General features: G+C 44.5%; 1 protein-coding gene across 1 annotated transcript in view; it reads right to left on the reverse strand.

The window, feature by feature from the left end:
- Positions 1-17,243, reverse strand: part of LOC138566771 (cytochrome P450 2C18-like) — a 385,240-nt gene extending 367,997 nt beyond the window's left edge. Inside the window, exon 1 of the mRNA XM_069644418.1 lies at positions 17,053-17,243. Within this exon, the coding sequence (XP_069500519.1) occupies positions 17,053-17,238 (186 nt within the window). The 5' untranslated portion in view covers positions 17,239-17,243. The remainder of the gene's footprint in view (positions 1-17,052) is intronic.
- Between the last annotated feature and the right edge of the window lie 3,889 nt (positions 17,244-21,132).

The raw sequence follows: 21,132 nt of genomic DNA on the forward strand, positions 1-21,132 counted from the left end.
TGTCATGTACCCCCAGCAACAGCACATGACAAGATGCACACATCAATGACACATGTGCCACAATTGTCCCACACACCATTTCACATCACAAAAAAAACATCAATGCAGCAACTGCCATAGGCAGCAGTTACATGTGAAACACATCTGTCTCACAATCAGCCACATGTCACAGAGCTTGTGTGGCACTCCCCCAACACACAAACTGGTAGACACCAGTACCCCAGGCAACAGACACTGCTCACACCATATACCCACAACACATATGCACCTACACAGCATCCCTGACACATGCATGTAAGCACCATGCCATGCCCTCCACCACGTCCATGACAATGCACATGATTCAGAAAGTACTAGTATTACTAGTACTGATGTCTGTCTGGTGGCTTCACACCCCTCACTGATGCCCTGCCTTACTGTCCCCCACAGGCACATCATCTGGCAATGAGGGGGACCTACCGACCACATCCAGGGGCACCAGGGTACAGACCCGCCACAGGACTACCACCACCTCCAGCAAGGAGACCAGCATATCCGCCATCAGACTGGACCGGCCAACAGCACCTGCATCCCATCCCCCCAGTCAGCAGGAGGCGTCTGTATCACAGACCACCAGCCAGCAGGGGGCACCTGCATCCTAGCCCCCCAGCCAGCAGGAGGCACCTGCATCCCAGCCCCCCAGCCAGCAGGAGGCACATGCATCCAAGCCACCCTGCCAGCAGGATGTACTTGTTGGCCAGCCACCCCGCCAGCAGGATGTACTTGTTGGCCAGCCACCCCACCAGCAGGATGTACTTGTTGGCCAGTGTTAGGCAGACTCATATGCAGTACCGTTTGGTAACACTACACACAATTAAGACTACAAGTGTAAGTACAATTTCACCTTTGGTACAAGCATGTACTACACAGTAACGTGGTAGCAGTGGCTGAGCAGCTAGACTTATCTCAAGAGTAAAGTGAGCATTACAACATGTTACACAAAGGACTAGCAAATACAGTGATTCAAAGAAACACTTACTCAAGGTTTCTTGGTAAAATAATATACATTTATTTACACCGTCATTTGGAAAACATTCCAATAGTAGGAGCAGCTCAATATCACAATCTAATATACTACAATACACAACCAATAAGTTTCTGAACAAGTTCAGCTCCCCTGAAGTGGGAGCAAAATGGCACTTCAGTTACTTTAAAAAGGGGTAAAAAGACAAGGTTATAAGAATCAACAGCACAAATACGTTCATAGGCAGGGCAAAGGGTTTCAGTTCACTACAACCATTTCAGTTCACTACAACCAGCAATTCAATTCAATAGGCCTGGGCCAAAGTCAATGGTTCAGAGTCTTGTATAGGAGAGCACAGTTCTGGTAGTAAACGGTTAAGTCTTTGCCACGGATATTAGAAGAATTTGGTCAGACGAAAAGTTAGATGTTGGTTTAGGGAAGGACAAGCCTTCAAAGTCGGGAAAGTTCCTCAAACTTTCACCACGGCCGAACGTAGTTCTGCACCACACTTGCACAGTACCTTGTAAGTGAAGAAAAGCTGTAGCTTAGGCAGTTGTTCCTGGCAGTTCCTGCAGATCTCGCTGTTCCTGAGCTTCAGTCATGGGGACAAGAAGGAGGACGTCGGGAGGTTCCTGCACTGCCTGAAGAAAATTCAACCAGGTTGGGGGCGGTGTCCAGGTGGCTTACGAGTTGGTTGTTCCCACGAAACTCAAGGGAAGAAGTTAACCTTGAAGGGCTTCTCTGACGGTGGAGTTTCAGGCAATTCGGACCTGCAGCAGGGCTTCACCGGTGGACCAGGAGTTGCAGCAGTCATCTTCCTTCAGCTCGTCTTCGGTTCTTTCGTTCCAGTGGTCGACTCTGCTTCCCAAGTCCCAGAGATCTGCTTTTAAACAGTTTTCCCCCATTCATTCCAGCCTGCCTGTCACTACACAGCAGTGTGGCTGTCCTTCCTGGACAGCCAGGTGGCCAATCACGCCAGAGTGCATTCAAGTATCCTAGGAGACTAAGCATACGAGTTTCAGGCACCTCCCTCACATCCTGTCCACCCCAGACACTCAGGCGCAAGAGGAGGGCTTCAGCACTGAAGCCCACCCAAGGCCAACGAACAAAGAGACCAAACCTGGTTTGGTGCGCAGAGACAAACTGAAGAAGGACCATGCCAAAAAGAAATGGCGAAACAAGATGACCGGTGTCTGTTTTTACAAATAGGTCTTGGGTGCCAGATTGGAAAACATGGCTGACCCGATTTTTAGCTACTGGTGTTCGCGGTTAGGAAAAATCAGGGTAGTTTGTTTAAAACCACTGCCATCAGCCATTTCCAGTGGGACAGGGTCACATTTGACTGTTACATGAGTGTTTAAACTCAGGGGAAACTAGGCAAACCCTCCAGCACTCTCTAGGAAGTCTGTTATAGCTGCTCAAAAGTAGTGGTGATTTAGTTCTCGTTGTGTGGCACGTCCATCATTGCCATCGTGGCGCTGTGCATTATCCTCATCATCATCATCTTCCTCTGCCTCTGGTGGCAGCATGTCCATGTCGGGGGACAGGGGTACGTTGCGCCGGATGCACATGTTTGTGCAACATGGCACATACCAGCACAATTTTCCCCAACTTTTCTGGGTGGTACAAGAGGGCTCTGCCAGATTTGCTGAAGAACCTAGCCTTCAACAGGCCAAAAGTCTGTTCAATAGTGCAGTGAGTGCTTACATGGGCACGGTTGTATGCCTGTTTGTGCCTGTTGTGGGGTTGCCTGATGGGGGTCAGGAGCCAAGGCATCAGGGTATACCCGGCATCACCTGCATGGCAACAAGCGGGAGAGTAAGTGTCAATTACTTTGACATTTCATGTTGCTACAGGCTGAATGGTGTCCATTAGGGTAGATTAACATGCACAGCCAATAATGTATTTACATAGCATATATTTTCTTCAGTGTACCCCAAGGGAACCTAGGCAGGATGTGTGTTGGGGGGGGGTGTATGCAGTTGCTATCACATGGACCAATCACAGTCAATCTGGCCTCTGCAATGTCAGTACAACTGATGCCAATGGATGAAAGAACCATTGATGTGTTACAAATGAAGGTGTACTGTCCCAGTACAGAGGTACTTTGGACTATAATGTGATAAGGATTGGTGATTTAGTGGGATTCATGGTATGCAGTCCCTATTTGCAATCCTTCATGTAGACATCCTTGAATATCGTAACCCATTTGACGAGAACACATATCTTTCGATTGGATGTGTGAGGGGTTAAGGGTAACATAATGGCAATAAGAGTGGGTGAGTGTATTCATGTAGGATAAACGCTGAATTGGGTAGGCCACAAAATCACAATCATGTATTCTCAGTAATGAAGGTATTTCCATTTCTTACAAACTGCTACTAACGCATTCTACTTGGAGGTGTCCCTTAAGGAGACATGAGAAGTGAACTAATAGGTTGTGTACCTGTGAAATGTGTGTGCAGTCACTAAATGCTTCAGTGCGACAGTTACTGTAATCTCTGACTGTGTATCATGACTTATGTTGTGACTTGAATGTTTTTTTTGCTAGTTATGTGTGGTCACTATGGTGTGGTGCATTCAGATACATGTGGTTTCTGTGTTATGCTGGCCTGAATTACATGTAGTTGTGTAGGCACTGGGTATTTTACATGCATGGAGGCACGGCCTTGTACTTTGGCATGCCATCATTGTGTTGCACCTTCAATTACACCTACACACTCGCAAATTTCTTGAACTCTCAATGCTGTGTGTGGTCATGTCATGTTTTATGTGTGAGGTATGTTGATGTGCATGTTGCGGGTAGTAAGGTACATTGGTCTTATTCCACATCTACCTTTGACTTTCAATGTCCTATCCAGCCTTTGTTGAAGGTAACGGAATATTTCAGCTGGAATAATGATGGATTGTTGCATGCAGTGTGCACATCCACTGGTAATGCATCTCATGCAGGCCCTATTTCTACACTCCACATGGCCTTGTAGTCGGTCCCACCCAGCAGCCAGGTTGGTTCTGTTAATTACTGCCGCCCCCCCAATTCAATACTCCTCATTGCCTTGTAGTTGGACTCACCCAGCAGCCAGGTTGGCTGTGCAGATTTCTGCCCGCCCCAATTTAGCACTCCACATGGCCTTGTAGTTGGACTCACCCTGCAGCCAGGTTGGCTGTTCTGATTACTGCCCACACCCCCAATTAAACACTCCACATTTACTTGTAGTTGCACTCACCCAGCAGCTAGGTTTGGTGTCCAGCATGTCGTGCCATGTGGCGGGGCAGCATGGAGTTGAGCAGCACCATGGAGTCATTTATAGAGCCAGGAAATCTTGCAGACTGTGGCAGGAGCTACTTTCCCTCTGACTGCAGGGATTCCCTATGGGGCTGCTGCCATGCCCTAACCCAGTCAACATTGTTATGTGGATGTGGCTTGGATTGTAACTGAGGGACGTGACAATGGAAGAAGAAGGGGGGAGAAGGAAGGAGCAGTAAGAGGAAGGTTTGGTTACCAACATATGTGCACCCATGTGCCCCATCTATTTACTGGTAGGGTATAACATTGGTGATGAGAGGTCCCCACACCTGTGTCACTGATTGGGAAAATAAACACTACTCGGAAGATATCTCCCGAGTTTAGCAATTATTCTACTCCTGTGGCCATGGACAAAGCCTTCGCCCCCAAGCCCCCACTGCGTGGGCAGGATGCGTCTCTCACCACGTACCCATATGTTCATGTGTTTTAATGTGTCAACTGCATTCTCAAGCTGCATCTAGAGATCACTGTTGTTTCTGTGATCACTGCTACATTTTATTCATGGTATTTATATATTTATTTATGTATTGTGTATTTGTAACACGCTTTGTGTATTTGTAACGGGCTTATACATCAAATGAATTGTGTTTCAAAGCGCCCAGAGGGCAACAGGAGGAAACATGGAAATGAAAACAAATATAACAATGAGAGATAGAGGTGGACCTACCAGGTGCGGTGAGCATTCAGAACGTGCAAGTGCACGTTCTGTTTCCCTCGTTCCCACATTTCCCTCAACTTGAGCAGGTATGCAGCAAGTTTCACAAAGGTATTTGTGACAAACGTGTCACGAAGACAACACATTTTCTGTTCAAAATATTTTGCCCAGGTTGCAACAAAGTGCCCAACTCCCCATGCTTCCTCACAGAAATGTTTTGCATGCAAAGCTGTCAAATGAAGAAATGTCATCCTCCTGTCAGATTTCAGTGACTCCATCTTGTGTGGGGTTGTGAACATGGATGTATGCATTTTGACATTTTTGCTTCAAGCAATCTGGGCCTCAGTGCATTGTGCTGGATGTCAAATTATGGTTAAGTTGCTCAATTCATAGAAAGAGCACTTTTTTTAGTGGTTTATAAATTTGCTCCCCCGGATGAATCCTTGCGAGACTTTGCCCAAAAAAAGTACATTACCTACTTGGAGTGATTCTGCCAAGTTTCGGGTGGTTTCATCTAGGGGAGGCAAAGTTATAGGGGAGGTCCCAACATTTGTGGAAATCCTCATAGATGCAATGGAAAAAAATAATTCTCACACCTACAACCCAAAACCCTGGATGTATTTCGCAAAATTTGCGCCAGCAGTGGGGGCTTATTCTCGAAATGGTGCTTTTGCAAATTTGGCATAAATCTGTCCAGTAGTTTGTGAGGTAAAAAGTGGGTAAAAAAGAATTTTGTGATATCTCGTTTCGGTCCCTGGACCCACTTCTCTATTTGCCACGTGGACAGCCGTCTGAACCAATCAGGGGGCGGCATAATGTGCGCAGACATCGGATGCGCCTGCCGATTGGATGTCCAAAAATGTGAGGTGTGTCAAAACTTTTTAAATGGATGCCATGTTAGATTCACAAACACTGCCCGTAGTCCGCAGACCTCGCTGTGAAAACATTAAAAAACACAACATTGCACTTGTCAAACTAATGAAACTATGTCCGGGGAGTTGAGGGTTGATGAGGATGGGATTGGATATAGAAATAAAAATAAAGCAATAAAAAGCCACAAATCTGGTCTTTTTCTTCTACAAATTACGCAAACGTCCCAGTTGTACGGTGGAGTTTTGTGAGTTTTGCAGACCTCCCAGATGTTCGGGGGCTTCGATGCATATTTCTGCATAATAGAGTTAGTGAAAAGGAATTTTTGGATGGCTTATAACGTTGGTGCCACTCAATGAAACTGCAGTAAATGTTGTAATATAATGTTAGACCCAACCCTGAATAGTTCTGTAAAGTTTTATGCTGTTTCGCCAAGAGGGGTAAAAAGTAGAGGGGGGTATCTGAAAATATTTGAAAGGCTAATAAATATGGTGGTGTTTGACAAATCTGCACAAAAGTTTTCAAAACGATTTTAGTCCCAGATTTCAATATTTTAGCAAAATTTGGTGGGATTTTGTCAAGAGGGGGCAAAATTAGAGGGGGGTCTCAACATTTATAGATGGCTTATAACTCTGTTTCCGTTTGACTAATTTGCAGAAAAATTAGTGGAAAGATTATAGACCCAACATTGAATTTTCGTGCAAAGTCTGAATGGATTTTGTTAAGATATACTAAGATATATGACAATTTTCTGTATGTACATTTGGACATTTTTCAAAAAATTAAACATGGACGGGTTTGCAGCAAACCTGTGCAAGGAGCATTGGTAAGGATCAGATAGCATGGTTTAGCAAATGTATCAGTGTTTTAATTTTTGAAAATTGTCATAAAGTAGGGACATATATGACTATTTTTGTATGTACATTTTGACACTTTTCCAAAAAACGAAAGCATGGACAGCAAACCTGTGCAAGGAGCATTGGCAAGAATTTGAAAGCATGGTTTTGCAAATGTCCCTGGGCCTCATTACGACCCAGGCGTTAAGGGTTAACGCCGTCGTTAACCCTTAACGCCTATTCTGATTTTAACGGCTGCTCTTAGCAGCCGTTAAAATCCATGGCGCTAACGTGCCATGATGCTAATTACGCCACCGTAATTTACGGTGGCGTAATTAGCGCCTTCCCCACTCCCATTATGCCCTATGGGGCAAAAATGGGAATGGGGAAGGGAAAATGGGAAATGGGGATTTACCGCCCCACTCACCTTGGAATGGGGCGGTAAATCCGCCATCCACCATGGTGTAAACATAGTTTACACCATGGTGGTAAAGTTGGCGCAATTAGCGCCTGGGTCGTAATGACCCCCCCTGTGTTTTATTTTTTGAAAAGTGTTATAATGTAGGTACAAAGATTAGTGATATACCTTTGGTGACTGAGGTATAGCCGGTGGCCATGTGCAGTGGCCAGATTGTCTGGGTCACGAACACAGGCCATGACCCGGACAATCTGGCTAGTGGCCATGACCACAAGGGACTGACTATGGGGTTAAAGTGGGCTTGGCTACCAACTTGCTACCAACATTGTAAACACAACTCCTTATGGGCACTTTTTATTATAATTTAATTTGTGACGTCATCAGTGATTTCTTCATGGCATTTGTGATGTCATCTTTCATGTCCTGGGTAGTTAGTTTTAGCAGTACATGGTGGTGGCGAGAGTTATGGTTGCTTAGCTCACCATAACTGGCGAATTTCTGGTGTTTTTCAGTTTTACTTGTAACCATAACGTCCCAATAACAAGGTTTTTTCACTGAATTTCATAGGTTTTTACTAGTACAACTTAACCATAATGTCCCATTAACAACATATATTCGATGAATATTACACGGCCTGCGGTAGCAGCCGTTTATTTATGGTTAAGTTGCTAAACCCATAGGAAAAGCACTTTTTGGGTGGCTTATAACTTTGCTCCCCCCGGACGAATCCTCACCAAAGTTTGCAAATACATTTTTTTGGCAAGTTTTGTGAGGTTTCGTCAAGGGGGGGCAAAGTTATAGGGCGGACACACATTTTGTTTTTTTCCATACAGCCCAAACCGCTGGACGAATTTTCACTAAATTTGCGGCAGGAGCGGCGGCTTGGTCCTGAAAGCGTGCTTTTGGAAATTTGGTGTAAATCCATTCAGCAGTTTTTTTTAAAATGGGCTAAACATAAGTCAAATAAGTTAGTGATATCTGGGTTCGGTCCGTGGACCCATTTCCCTGTTCGGTTCATGGACAGGCATCCGATTGGCCTATCGGGCGACGTGAATACCGCAGACATCCGGCGCACTTGCTGATTGGATGGGGAAAAGCATGAAATGCATTGGTTTTCTTGAACTGCCTGCCATGTTGGATTTGCAGACTTTTGCCGGTGTCCGCGGACACCGCAGGAGAAAAAAAAAACGCAACATTGCACTTGTGAAACTCAACAAACAAGCTCTTGGGACATGGGGGGTGATGAGAATGGCATGGGAAATGGCCGTAAGAAGCCAAAAAACAGGTGTTTTTCATCCCTGAAAGTCTGCAAACAATCCAAATGTCCTGGGACAGTCCGGTATGGTCTGCGGACACTTCAGATATCCTAGGACATCTGTGTTCTGCATTACAGGGTTGGTGAAAAGCAGTTTTTGGGTGGCTTATAACTTTGGCACCAATCAATGAAACTGTATGTAATTTGGGAATGTTATTCTAGACCTAATTCTGAATAGTTTTGAAAAGTTTGGTGGGATTCTGCCTAGAGGGAGAAAAATTAGAGAGGGGGTTCCAAAATATTGCAAAAGCTTATAAATGTGCTGCCATTGGACGAATCTGCACAACAGCTGGCAAAACGATTTAAGATCGAGATGTAAATGGTTTTGCAACGTTTGGTGGGATTGTGTCAGGAGTGGGCAAAATCCAGGGTGGGTCCCAAAATAATGTAAAGGCTTATAAATGTGGTGCTATTTGACGAATCTACACAGGTTTGCAAAAAGGTTTTAGATCGATATATAAATCATTTCCTAAACTTTGGTGGGATTTTCTTACGAGGGGGCAAAGTTTGAGGGGGTCTCAACCTTTTTAGATGGCTTATAACTTTGTTGCCGCTTGACAAATGTGGACAAAGGTTTTGAGAAAGATTATAGACCCAACCTTCAATGTTTGTGTAACGAATGAATGGATTTTGTCAAGTTGGGGCTAAGTTATATGACTATTGTATTCACAAATATTTTAACACTTTTGAAAAAATGAAATATGGGCGGATTTCAAGCAAACTCATGCAATGAGCATTGGTAAGGACCTTATGGTTTTGCAAATGTGTGTTTTATTTTTTGACAAGTGTCATAATGTAGGTACAAAAAATAGTGATACCTTTGGTGGCTGAGGTATAGCCTGTGGCCATGGGCAGTGGCCAGATTGTCTGGGTCATGATATAAGGTCATGATACAGACAATCTGGCTATTGGCCATGACCGCATGGGGCGAAAAATGGTGTTAAAGTGGCCATGTCCACCTGGGACCGGCTATGTGGTAAAGTTATTTGAAAGAAGGAAAGAAGTGCTAGTGGTAATATGGTCATTGGGTTCAGCAGGCTGCCATGGAAAGTTAAGAGGGCCTCTGCACGGAACCCCACCTTCTCTTTCCCTGGTGGCCATCTTGGAAAAGGATTATCCTTCCTACAGCAGGACGATGTAGGAAGAAAAATCTATTTTTTAGCACCCCCGGGTTCCCGCTTTGGAACCAGGGGTGCTAATGGCTTTTATCCCCCATTGCAGGGGCTGCAATGGAGGATAGTGGTCGGGAGCCCTCTTTATTTATTTATTTATTTATTTATTTATAACGCACCGAAGCCCGCAGACATCAGGGGGCACACACAGACACACTTTGCTTGGGCCGATGACTCGTCATTTGTGATGTCATCTTTGAGGTCCTGTGTGTTAGTCTTTTCAGTGCACGGTGGTGGCACGAGTTATGGTTGATTACCTTACCATAACTGGCGAATTTGTGAGGTTTTTCGGTTTTACTTATAACCATAACGTCCCTTTAACAAAGTTTTTTCATTGAATTTCATAGGTTTTTATTAGTGCACTTTAACATAACGTCCCTTTAACAAATTTGTTTCATTGAATATATATAGAGAGATCTAGAGAGAGAGAGAGAGAGAGAGAGACAGAGAGACAGAGAGAGACAGAGCGAGAGAGAAACGAGCTGTTTGATAGAAAATGAGAGGGTTGCTAATGCTGTGCTTAGGTGCAGTGGCAAAAGAAATAATTTCTGAGATGTCTGAATATTCTACTACATTTGCAGACCTCAAAGCAAGCTTGAATGACTATGTCACATCTCACAAAAATGGGAAATCTGAATGTAAATGAATGAAAATATAGGACAAACTATGAGGTATGTTGGGTTTCTGTTGCAGGACAGATCAGGGTACATCCCATATGAATTGTGGCAGGAGAATGCAATGAGGGATGGGGTTTTCCATTGCCGGAGGAATCAGGGTTCATCCCCTATGAATTGCAGCAGCAGAATGTCCCGTTCCTATGATGTTGTAACACCGCATGCAACTAGATTATTTTCTTCTTGCAAACATTTATTAGGTTATCGCTCTTCTCCGTTGGCTAAAGCCAATGCTTGTTCTACAGAACATTAAATAAGGCATGCTCAGAGACTGAAGACTGCCAGCTCAATCCCCTCTGCAGTTTGTGAAGCTAGGCCATAAACATGAGCCCAACAGAACAAACCAGTCTAATCTGGACTCCAAAATGGACTGTTATGATAATACGGAAGTTGTCATCTGGGTGTAGGACATGCGCCTATCCTGATGAGGCAACAAGTCCGGAAGCATTTCTCTGAAGAGGGTTGCTGTCCTCCATCTGTTTGTGCTCCACAGAAAGTACATCAGTATGCGTCATTTCTGTTAATGAGCATTGTAAATGGACTCGTGTTTTAGATGACTAGGCACATTGTTTAGTGGGAGGCAGGATACATCTGCAGAAAGGCCTAGTGGGAGGTTTTCTGGAACTTTCTGTGGTCAGGTGACCGCAGGTCTATGAAGTTAACAGGTCTGTAAGGACAGTCAGGTTCGTTAGATGTGTGTCATTATGGGTGGGCTGCTGAGTTTCTTGACTTGCAAACCAAACAGTAAATCACCTGTTTACCATTGATCTAAATTGAAGTGTGAACCTGGTTCGTTCGACAGGCATTACAATCAGATGTTATTGTGGGTTGTAAATCTCCACTTTTTGAAAGACATTGCTGCATAAATCTCGCACGGAGGAAAACATCCTTAACATGGTGCAGACTGCCATTGCAATGGACATCGAAGCCAAAGCCATGGACATACTTAGAAGAGCATAGACAGTGCCCACACCAGTATATCAAATGTTGATGCACGGAAAATGAAGAATAAGACCAAAATAAAGAATGCATTTGCTGATTTGACTTTCCACATGAAGTCATGCGACCAGCCATAAGTTTAAACCTGCAGCTCTTATGGATGGAAAAACACTTTTGAGATGTTTGTGATGTGTCCAAGAATGCTTATGCCCGCATCTCAGGGAAACAGTCTATGCAAACTCAAATACACTCGCCAAGGCGAGAAAGAGAACGAAGACATGATGCTCACATGAATGGCGCAATCACTACAATGCAACTATCGCTCACCAGGACACAGCATGCCAAGGGGTGTGCTACCTTACGTCCAAGTCCTAAACATGCAGTGACTCTAAATCGTCATTGAGCAGTGACTGGAAGACTGGATATCATCATCATAATGCTTTAATTGACAAATATGCATTTAGCTTCCAGAATTCATAGACATTGTCAACACATATTTTGTTCATCCAGGATACATACTTCAGCCATAAAAACTCATAAAATCAAGCAATAGTTGCAAGCAATAAAAATACGTACAAAATACATCTAAAAAGGGTAAAATGCATCAAAGTCACACTTTGTTCAATTGAGCAATGAAATAGCTCCTACGTGACTGAGCCCGATAGAGGAATCTTGCCGCAAAATCTAAATCGTTGACAATTTCAGTCAATTGGCATCGTTTGAGGGCTTCTGAAACACAATTGACACAGGCCTTCTTAAACAGAGATAGCAAATCCAATCTCCTCAGAACACGTTGTAGTTCTCACAAAACAACAGTAAATGTGCGATTATCTCAGAGCATGAGTCACCCACCGGGCAGGTTTCAGATTGGTAAGCTTTCCAAAAACAAGCACATTTCCCAACCTTCAGGGTACCAGACCTGAATTCCACAAAAGTTGCACGTGCATAGCCCGGTGATATCAGATTGAGGTATTTTTCACCTCCTTGGTCAGTTTTCAGGGACAAGTAATCCAACTCTGTTTTTGGAGCTTATAAAATAGACAGATTCTTTCGGTTATGCCAAATATCACCCAGGCCCAATACACTGAAGTTCTGCCTTACATGTTAAACCAATGGGAGTGAATGCCCTCCTAGATGGCTAAGCAGGCTAATGAAAGCCTCCTGGTATTCACCCAGAGTATTACCCAGTACAATAGCGGTCTCCAAACAATCTGAGAGACAATCGCCTCTAAACCGCACTCCATCAATAACGGGGCACTGGGGATTCTCCTTGGGATTCAAAACAACAATTTTAAAAACTTGCTCTCCACAATCCCCATTTTCGGACAATTGCTATGTCCCCATAGTACAGCTCCATAAAGGGCAGCTGAAGCAATCTGTTTCTTGTAAATATTAATAGCAGGGGAAACAGCTCTCATTGATCCAAAAAAAAGGTCCTTAGACGACTGCAATTTTTTTTTCTCCAAGATGACGTTTGATTTTTCATATTGCTCAGACCACGCCCCAGTGTCAGTGAATCTTACTCCTAGGTAAGTCACAATATTTAACTTGTTCAAGGTTAGCACCATCAACCACCAGGGAGCATACACTAGGCTTTGTTTCTCGTCAGTCTGAATACCAATGTTTTAGTCTTGTTTTTATTTAGAGTCAGGCCCAGTCGGCATCAATTGCTGAAAAAGCATTCCAGACAACGCCTTATCCCCATTGGTGATAATGTCAGCAACACTGCATCGTTGGAAAAAAATAATGCCAGAATGATGTCAGCGCCAAGCCTCGGGGGGTCAAACCTACCCTCTGGACCTCTAGCTACCAGTTCCAAGATCACCTCATTTATATATTGGCAACACAGGAGCAGGGCAAGGACACAGCCTTGCTTCACACCCCTTGTTGGGCAGAATGATATGCAGTACTAAGGCCTTGTCTTTAGTTCAGATACTCTCCGGCACTTCCCACCTAGGAAGCTTGCTGGCAGACCCTAGCAGGGCATGCTGTGTGCTGTCAGGATACTGGTTGTGACGCTGCTGGACGGGTCCTCTGAGTCGGGTATCTCCCTCTGTTCCATGGGAGATGTTTAGGGGAGGGATCTTGCTTCCCTGTTGGTACTCCTGGCCTTCCTTCACTGGCGGAAGATGTAAGGTGGACCGTACCTTCAGCTCGGGTCCAAATGAGTCCTTCTTCTTACACCTTTCGAAGTCTTCAAATGATCTGATCAGTGAGTGGTTCAGCCCTCTTTTAAAGCCAAACAGTGATTGGTGCAGGCTAAGCCCACCTTAATGAACCAATCCTGGGTCCCCACCAACAATCTTCAGTGATGCTTCAGGTCAGAATCAGGGCACTTGGCAACAGACCGGGGAAGAGTGACAACATATACCTCTAAATCCCACCCATCTTCCTGTCTGCTGTACATCAAAGTGTCTCCCTAATTAAATGACCACTATAGAGTGCTTGGTCACAGCATGGCCCTCCTTTAAAGTTACAGGTTGCAGGCACACTTTATTCTCCTGCAATTCACATACTTGCCTGCTTCGAAAGGAGTGGTACCAAACAGTACATTCACTGCCTTCTCATACCAAGGAGGGGTGGTAGTACCGAGCTGACACATTCCATTACAAAAAGGTTTTGGTCTCTGGTCCCCATTGTTACTTCCTACATAAAGTCCTTCCCTGAGGCTGCTAATTACCATTCTTCAGTATACGCCGCTGTTAGGGAGAATTCTCCAGAATGGCAATTTCCCTTACCTACTGAGTCCCTCAGCAGCTTAGCTGGATTTCTAGGATTTATTTTTTTCAGCTGGTAAGAGTGTGCACCTTTTTTCACACTCTTTCATGTGTGTTGCTATATGTGTTTAACATTTTCTTGTGTTCATAGACTGTGGAGCCTGACCTACTCCATAGGCATCATCTTTTTACTGTGTGTTAAACAGCACCCTCAGTGCAGTGACACAGGGTTGTCTTTTAGACTTCCCAACTCCGACTCTATTTTTCTGGGACTGACTACTGTATCCCAGAAACATGTAAAGTTGCCATTGACTTTATTAGTCTCTTTAAAAATCCACAGACCCAGTACAAACTATTTTATATAGAGTTCTGGAAAGGGTTAATATTTATCCCTTTTTGTATGTTTTTCTTGGAGCATTGTTTCACTCCCTTTCCATTAAGACATGGTTGGTAGCAGTGGTAACTACCCTATTTTTCCTACCGCGGTTATCTTAGATAGCCCTGGTATTAATTTAGGCTATCTTCATAGCCTCGAACTTAAACACGCTTGACCATATTGTTTTTAATTTGGTTCCGGCTGGGTTTAATCGCCATTTCTTTTTGGAAAAGTCGTTCTCGTGTTTTACTTTACGCGCCAAACCAGGTTTGGTTCCTTTGTTCGCCGTCCTTTCAGGGCTTCTACACAGAAGCCCTCCTTAGGTGCCTGAATGCCTGGGGGGACAGGATGTGAGGGAGGGGTTTAGGACTCCCTGCACAGGGTCTCCTTGGAGACCCATGTCGCACTCTGATCTGTTTGGCTGTGGTGATTGTCCCAGTGGGAGAGCCAACCTGCTGTGTGCTTGACAGCAGGCTGTGTGAATGGGGGAAAACTTCATAAAAAGCAAGTCTCTGGGGCTGGAAAGGCAGAGTCGCCACTGGAACAAGAGAACCGAAGAGGAGCTGACAGAAGAGGACCCCTACAACCACCGAACCACCCGGTGAAGCCCTGCTGTAGGTCCGAATCTTCAAACTCCAATGACAGGGAAGATCTGCAAGGAATCTTCTCCCCATGAGCTGATGGAACAACCAGTTCACCAAACTGCTTGCCAGGCCTCCCTTCTCTGGTCAAATTTGCTGTACAGAGCTACAGTGAACCGGATATCCAGGAGAAACGGAACCTGCTTGCGTTTTAAGGAGCGCACCTTTTATTTGTTGCTTTGCTCTGCTGCTGGTTTTTTCCCTGGGCAGTGCAGGACCCTCCAGTCTTCCTACTTCGTGTCAGTCCGGAAGTCGCTTCAGGAACCGTGAACTTTCAGGACCTGCAGGAACATCCGCCTCAGCTACAGCCTTCTTCTCCATTTAAGGTACTGTTCAAATCCGGTTGTTCGCTTTGTCCAGCCGCGGCGAAGGTGTGGGAAACCTTTTGCCAATCTGAGGGCTTGTCCTTCTCCATTCTTTAAGCTAACTTTTCTGCCGACCAACTTCATCCTGAACTCTTGGCAAAGACGTAACCGCGAACTACCCTGAACTGAGTGATCTTGAGCAAAAGACTTTGACCCGTCGACTTTGGGCCAGGCCCTTTTTGAATTTGATTCTCTCACTGTAGTTCCCTTTTCTAGATTGCCCTGCTTACTTACTTGTTGGTGTTACTCAATTTATGCCTAACTTTGTCTTTCCCTCCCTTTTAAATTACTGGAGTGCCGTTTTGCTCACATTTAATTTTGAGCTTAACTTGTCCAGAATCTATTGGGTGTGGTGTAGTGTATTACGAGTGTGATTTTTCAACTGCTTTACTTTAGTGAAATGTTTTCCAACTGATGTGTAAATAAATGTATATTCTTTTACTCAGAAACCTTGAGTCAGTGTTTGTTTGAATCATAGTAATTTCTGTCCTTTGTGTAACTAATGATACTACTCACTTGCTCTTGAGATAAGTCTGGCTGCTCAGCCATCGATACCACTTTACTGTGTAGTACAGGCTTGTACCAACGGTGAATCTGCACTGTCACTTGTAGTCCTAATTGTGTGTGGTGTTCCCAAAGGGTACTGCATATAATTCTGCCTAACAGCCGCCACCAGCAAGGTGTAACAATGGAGCTGAAAATCCTTGGGGCCTTGGAATGCTAATCAGGCTGCCCAAAGACCAGAGACTTTTGATGTACTCACAGCTGCCAGGTTGTCAGCTACACATGCGTGGGGAGGGGGTTGCTGGTAAGCTGTGTCCTCCCAGAGTACATGACTATTTTTCTGCTGTGCGGTGTGCATAGATAATATGTACGGAAATGGCCCCACATATTTCTGGAGGTTGATCTCCCATCAGTCTTTCTTTTAAATAAACAATAATCAAAAATCCCAGGTGAGCGCTCTCTCCCAGTGCGGATGGTCGAATTACTCACAATACATTTACCACTACACCCACTCAGTCCTGTGAATTCACTATGGGATTATGAGTAGTGGTACAGCGGTGTAATTCCCCACTTTTGGAGTCAAGAGACTGTTTGGGCAGTTTTGCGGAATTACTGCCATCGCTGCAGTAATTGGGGTAAAATAGAAATTCTCCATTTTATCTCCAAACATCATAGTATGGCAGTGCGACAATTCGGTGGTAAAGTGGTGGTAACAGAATGACCTCCATTTCACTGCCATGTTTACCACACAGCCGTACGTGTAATGAGGCTCAAAGTCTGATATTTGTAAAGTCAGGTATGTCTATATGTGTGAAAACAAATACGCTCAGATATACGTGTATGTGTTTCTAAGATGACAAGTACAATTTGATATTCATGTATAACGTTTGGTAAATTGTAAATGTCAGGAAGCGCCAATTAAGCAGCTGCTGCCCTTTCAGGATAATTCTCCAATCCGCGCGGCTGCCAGTGCCACATACAACGTGCCAGTGCTGGGGGCGGGTAAACAATTAAATGCGTTTCTCGTAGCAAGTCTGTATAGGGCACATTAAAGCTCGGCTCTTGTGGGATATTAGAATGAGGTTTCAGTGCTAATGAAAGGTGTTGGCTCATGCACTGGCATCGTTAAAAGGATCTCCCAAGCGAGTGAGTGCATCAAACATGATCAAGCACGCGAAGGGGCAGTTGAAGGTCATTCAGTCTATAAGTGCACATTTATTCTAAGGCAGAGATTTAAATATTCGTAAATGAATACGTTACCCTTAGTAACGAGTTCAGAAGTTCTTTAGGGTTCAGCTGCAGCATGTTGCCCAATATAGGCAGCGGGGTCGGGCCGGGTGGGAGGTGAAGAATCTGCCTCTTGGAATTCCTCCATAACGATGCCAGGGCTATGAACAGGAGGGCGAGTCCAAGCAGCGCGGTGGTCGAGGCTAGGCACTCCATCATCTATCGAGGGCGCAGCTCCTGAATTGAGCCGGTGCAGATGGGATCTGCGTGTTGAGGCCCAAGTTCAACTGCAGGCTGGGCACGTGCCTCACTATTAATTCTCCCGAAGAGCAGAATGTCCCTGCCTCTGGTTCTATCTTTCCGGTTTTGATAGAAAGCAAAAAATAATCACGTCAACTGTCTTCTGTACCTGGTGCCCATTCAGACTGCTATCAAGTTGCCCCGGCTGCTTTTGAACTTTGAGGGCACTGCAGTCCACTTGAAAAGTAAATAAAGAGTGCAAACAAGCAAGCCCATTTAACGTAATTCCCTATTTTGAAGTTGCTTACTTTAACCTGTGAGATCAAGTTCCCCAATGTACATATTAAAATACCCAGCTGGAGGGATGAAGCATAAGTGTTTAACTTGGAATATAGAAAATGCCACAAGCATTCAGTTATTATTCAACTTAACTTTTAAAACTGTATGTTAAGTGATTTACATTTTTAAAATGTTTTGTTACAAATCAGTAAATTAATCATAATAAGTAATGCTCTATTGGCCTGGTTTTATTTTCGATCTAAAATAACCATTGCTCCGAGTGTTAACAAAATAGTGAAACTATGCCCACTCCACTCCCGCTTCACTTGCACCCCAAAGCCCTACCCTCTCCCCAATACAAATCCCCCATGTCCTGCCTATTCCTTTGTTAGGCAAAGTTTGTATGCAGTACCCTCTGGGACCACTACATACAACTAGGACTACAGGTGTAAGCAAAACCAACCTTTGGTATAAGTCTGTACCACACAGTTTTTGGTAGCGAGCTGAGCAGCCAGGCTTATCTCAAGAGGGAATGTGAGCTTTTAAGGGTGTTACACAAAGGTCTACAATGACAAGTATTCAGATAGACACTTATACTCAAGGTTTCTTGGTAAGACACATTCATTTATTACACAATCATTTATAAAGCATGCACTAAATGAGGCAACCAATATCACACACAAATTATACTACAATACTGATTACTAAGCAGTTGAGCAAAAGGCATAAGTTAATAAAACGAACGTTACAGTTACTCTAAAACAGTGCAAATAGTTTTAGTTCACCAGAGCAGTTGATTCAATGCAATAGGTAAGCCAAAATCAATGGGCTAGTGTCTTCTATAAGTAAAAACAGTTCTGGTATTTAAAACGGAAAAGTCTTTGCCACGGTTCTTAGAAGTAGCTCACGGAAGAAAGGTTTGTATGTCGGGTCACAAGCTGACTAGGCCTGCAAGTTGCCAAAGTTCCACAAACGTTCACAGTGAGAGGTAAGTTCTCTCTGTCAGGTTTTTACAGTATCTTATATTGAAGAAAAAGATGCAGCGGAAGACTTCTGTTCCTGGCAGTTCCTGCAGATCTCGTTGTTCTTGAACCTCAGTCGTGGGGACAAGAGGGAGGACGTCAGAGGACTCCTGCACTGCACGGGGACAGGTCACAAAGCTGGCAAATTGGCAAATCTTCGATTCCGGCTGCTATTTCTTCAAGCACACAAGCTGGTGTCCTTCCCCTAACCAGCTCCAAGAATGGTATCCAGGTGGCTTACAAGTTGATTCGTCCCAACAACTCAAAGGAAGAAGTTGTCCTTGAAGGGGCTTCTCTGTCGAGATGAACGTGGAGATTCGGACCTGCAGCAGGCCTCCACCGGGCAAACCAATGGTCCAGAAGTTGCAGCAGATGTCCTCTTCCAGCTCATCTTCAGTTTTTTCGTCCCAGTGGTCAACTCTGACTTCCAAGCCAAGAGACTAGCCTTTTAAACCGTTTTCTCCCATTCATTCCAGTCTAGCTGCCACTCACCCAGTAAGGTGGCTGTCCTTGCCAGACAGTCAGCCAGCCAATCACACCAGAGTGCATTTGGGTCTCCTAGGAGACTAAGCACAAGGAGTTTCGGGCACATCCCTCACTTCCTGCCCACCCCCCACACTCGGGCACCTGAGGCAGTCTTCAGTCCTGAAGCCCGCCAAAGGCATAGAAACAAAGGGACCAAACCTATTTTGGCGCGCAGACAGACACTGGAAGGACCTTTCCAACAAAGAAATGGTGAAAAAAGACAACCGGGACCTGTTTAAACAAAGGGGGCTAAGCGACCATGTTGAAAAACATGGCTCATGTGATTTAATGCTACGTTGTTCGCGGTCAGGAAAAATCATGGTAGTTTGTTGTAAAACCACTGCCACTAGCCATTTCGATAAGAAAGGGTAGCATTTGTGGATACATGAGTTTCTAGACATAGGGTATACTAGCTAACCCGTCCAGCACTCTATTGTAAGATAGTGTGTGCTGGGTCTAGGAATTTAAAAAGAATAGTAAAGTCAATTTAACTTTACATTCTCTGGGAAACGGTAGTTTACCCCAGAGAAGGTATTTAAACCTTGGAACAGCCTAAAAGGCTCCCCGGTGTTACTGCACTGAGGGTGCTGTGTAGCACACATGAAAAGATGATGCCTATGGAGTTATCTAAAACTCCATTATCACAGAACACAAGAATAAAAGAGACATCAAAATACACGAGAGAGTGGGAAAAAAGACGCACACTCTCTCCAGGAAAAAAAAAAAACAAGTCTTTAACATCCAGCAAAGTTGCTGGGGGTCTCTAAGGTGAAGTAAATTAGCACATTTAAAAGAATTCTCCCGAACATCCTTCACTCTGCAACCAACACAGTTTCACACCAATTCTCTCAATACTGAATCGTATGATGAATCCCCAATAAAAGAAAACAATCATTGGCAATGCAAACAGTTTTGGCTTTTGTGTTGCCAATGCTTAGAGGAGGGATTTTAACATGTTCACACTTGTCAGGCACACTCATAGTGGTATTAACTGGCAATTGATGGTAACAGGTCACAAATGGTGTGAGTAGCTGGATATCTAATAGTAGTGCTTGGAAAATTGCTAATACTTTTACGCAAGCCAAAACTGCTGGCTTTGCCAACACTTGTTAGTTTGGGCTATAAATGGTTGCTTGCGACTCCATTAAGCCAAAACTATTGCATTAGAGTCCACTGAGGGTGAAATGGGAAAAGAGGAGGGACAATGTGACGAATCAACTTCCGGGGCACCAGTGGTCCAGAGGTGAATATCGGTTTCTAAACCATCAATCAGCCCACACCTCTAGTACAACAGAAGGGATCAGAACAAATTGGAAACACAAGCAAATTATAAACCTCATTGTCCAATTTTGGTAATGTGGGTGGAACGGCAGGGTTATCTCTGAAAAGTAGTGGTTATTACCCAATGATAAAAGGGACTGTCCAGACAAGGTTTTATACACATATCTATTTTATTATTATCACAACAGACAGTTCTAGCACACTACGAAATACAACCCACCCCATAAAGAAATTCAGAGGACAGACGGTTTCAAAGAAGGAAAGGGGATGCACTCTGGATACTTACAGGAGCGTAGTTGCAATAGAACAATAATCTCGACAGTTCAAGGGTGCTTGGTTTCAGCACAAAGGGAGCAGGGTACTCGGTCTCAAGGTACCTTCAGCGAAGGGCCAGGGGGACAGAACCACAATGTACCTTGTGCTTGTAGATGTTCTTGGTGCTTGCAGCTTCTGCAACAGAGTTCAAGACGGGAGACAGCTATGGGTATAAGGCGGCAACCAGTTTGGTGAGCAGGGCTGGATGGATGGCTGCAGGCTGGCCTACACGGGGACTCAGGGTCAGGAATCATCTCAGTGCTGGTCAGTGGTTCTGAAGCTCTGGTTGAGGTGGATAGGAGGAGCCAAGTGCCCCCACTCCACCTGCCCCGCCTACATTACCTGAGAAGTATGAGCCAAAGTATGTGACACATAATACACAAATCAGAAAGCAGGAAGAAGAGCAACGACTCTGTGCAGTACCTATAAGAATACCTATACCTAAGGGAAT

Source organism: Ambystoma mexicanum, chromosome 2p (assembly GCF_040938575.1).
Source record: "Ambystoma mexicanum isolate Mex_15411 chromosome 2p, UKY_AmexF1_1, whole genome shotgun sequence".
NCBI classification, from domain to species: Eukaryota; Metazoa; Chordata; class Amphibia; order Caudata; family Ambystomatidae; genus Ambystoma; species Ambystoma mexicanum.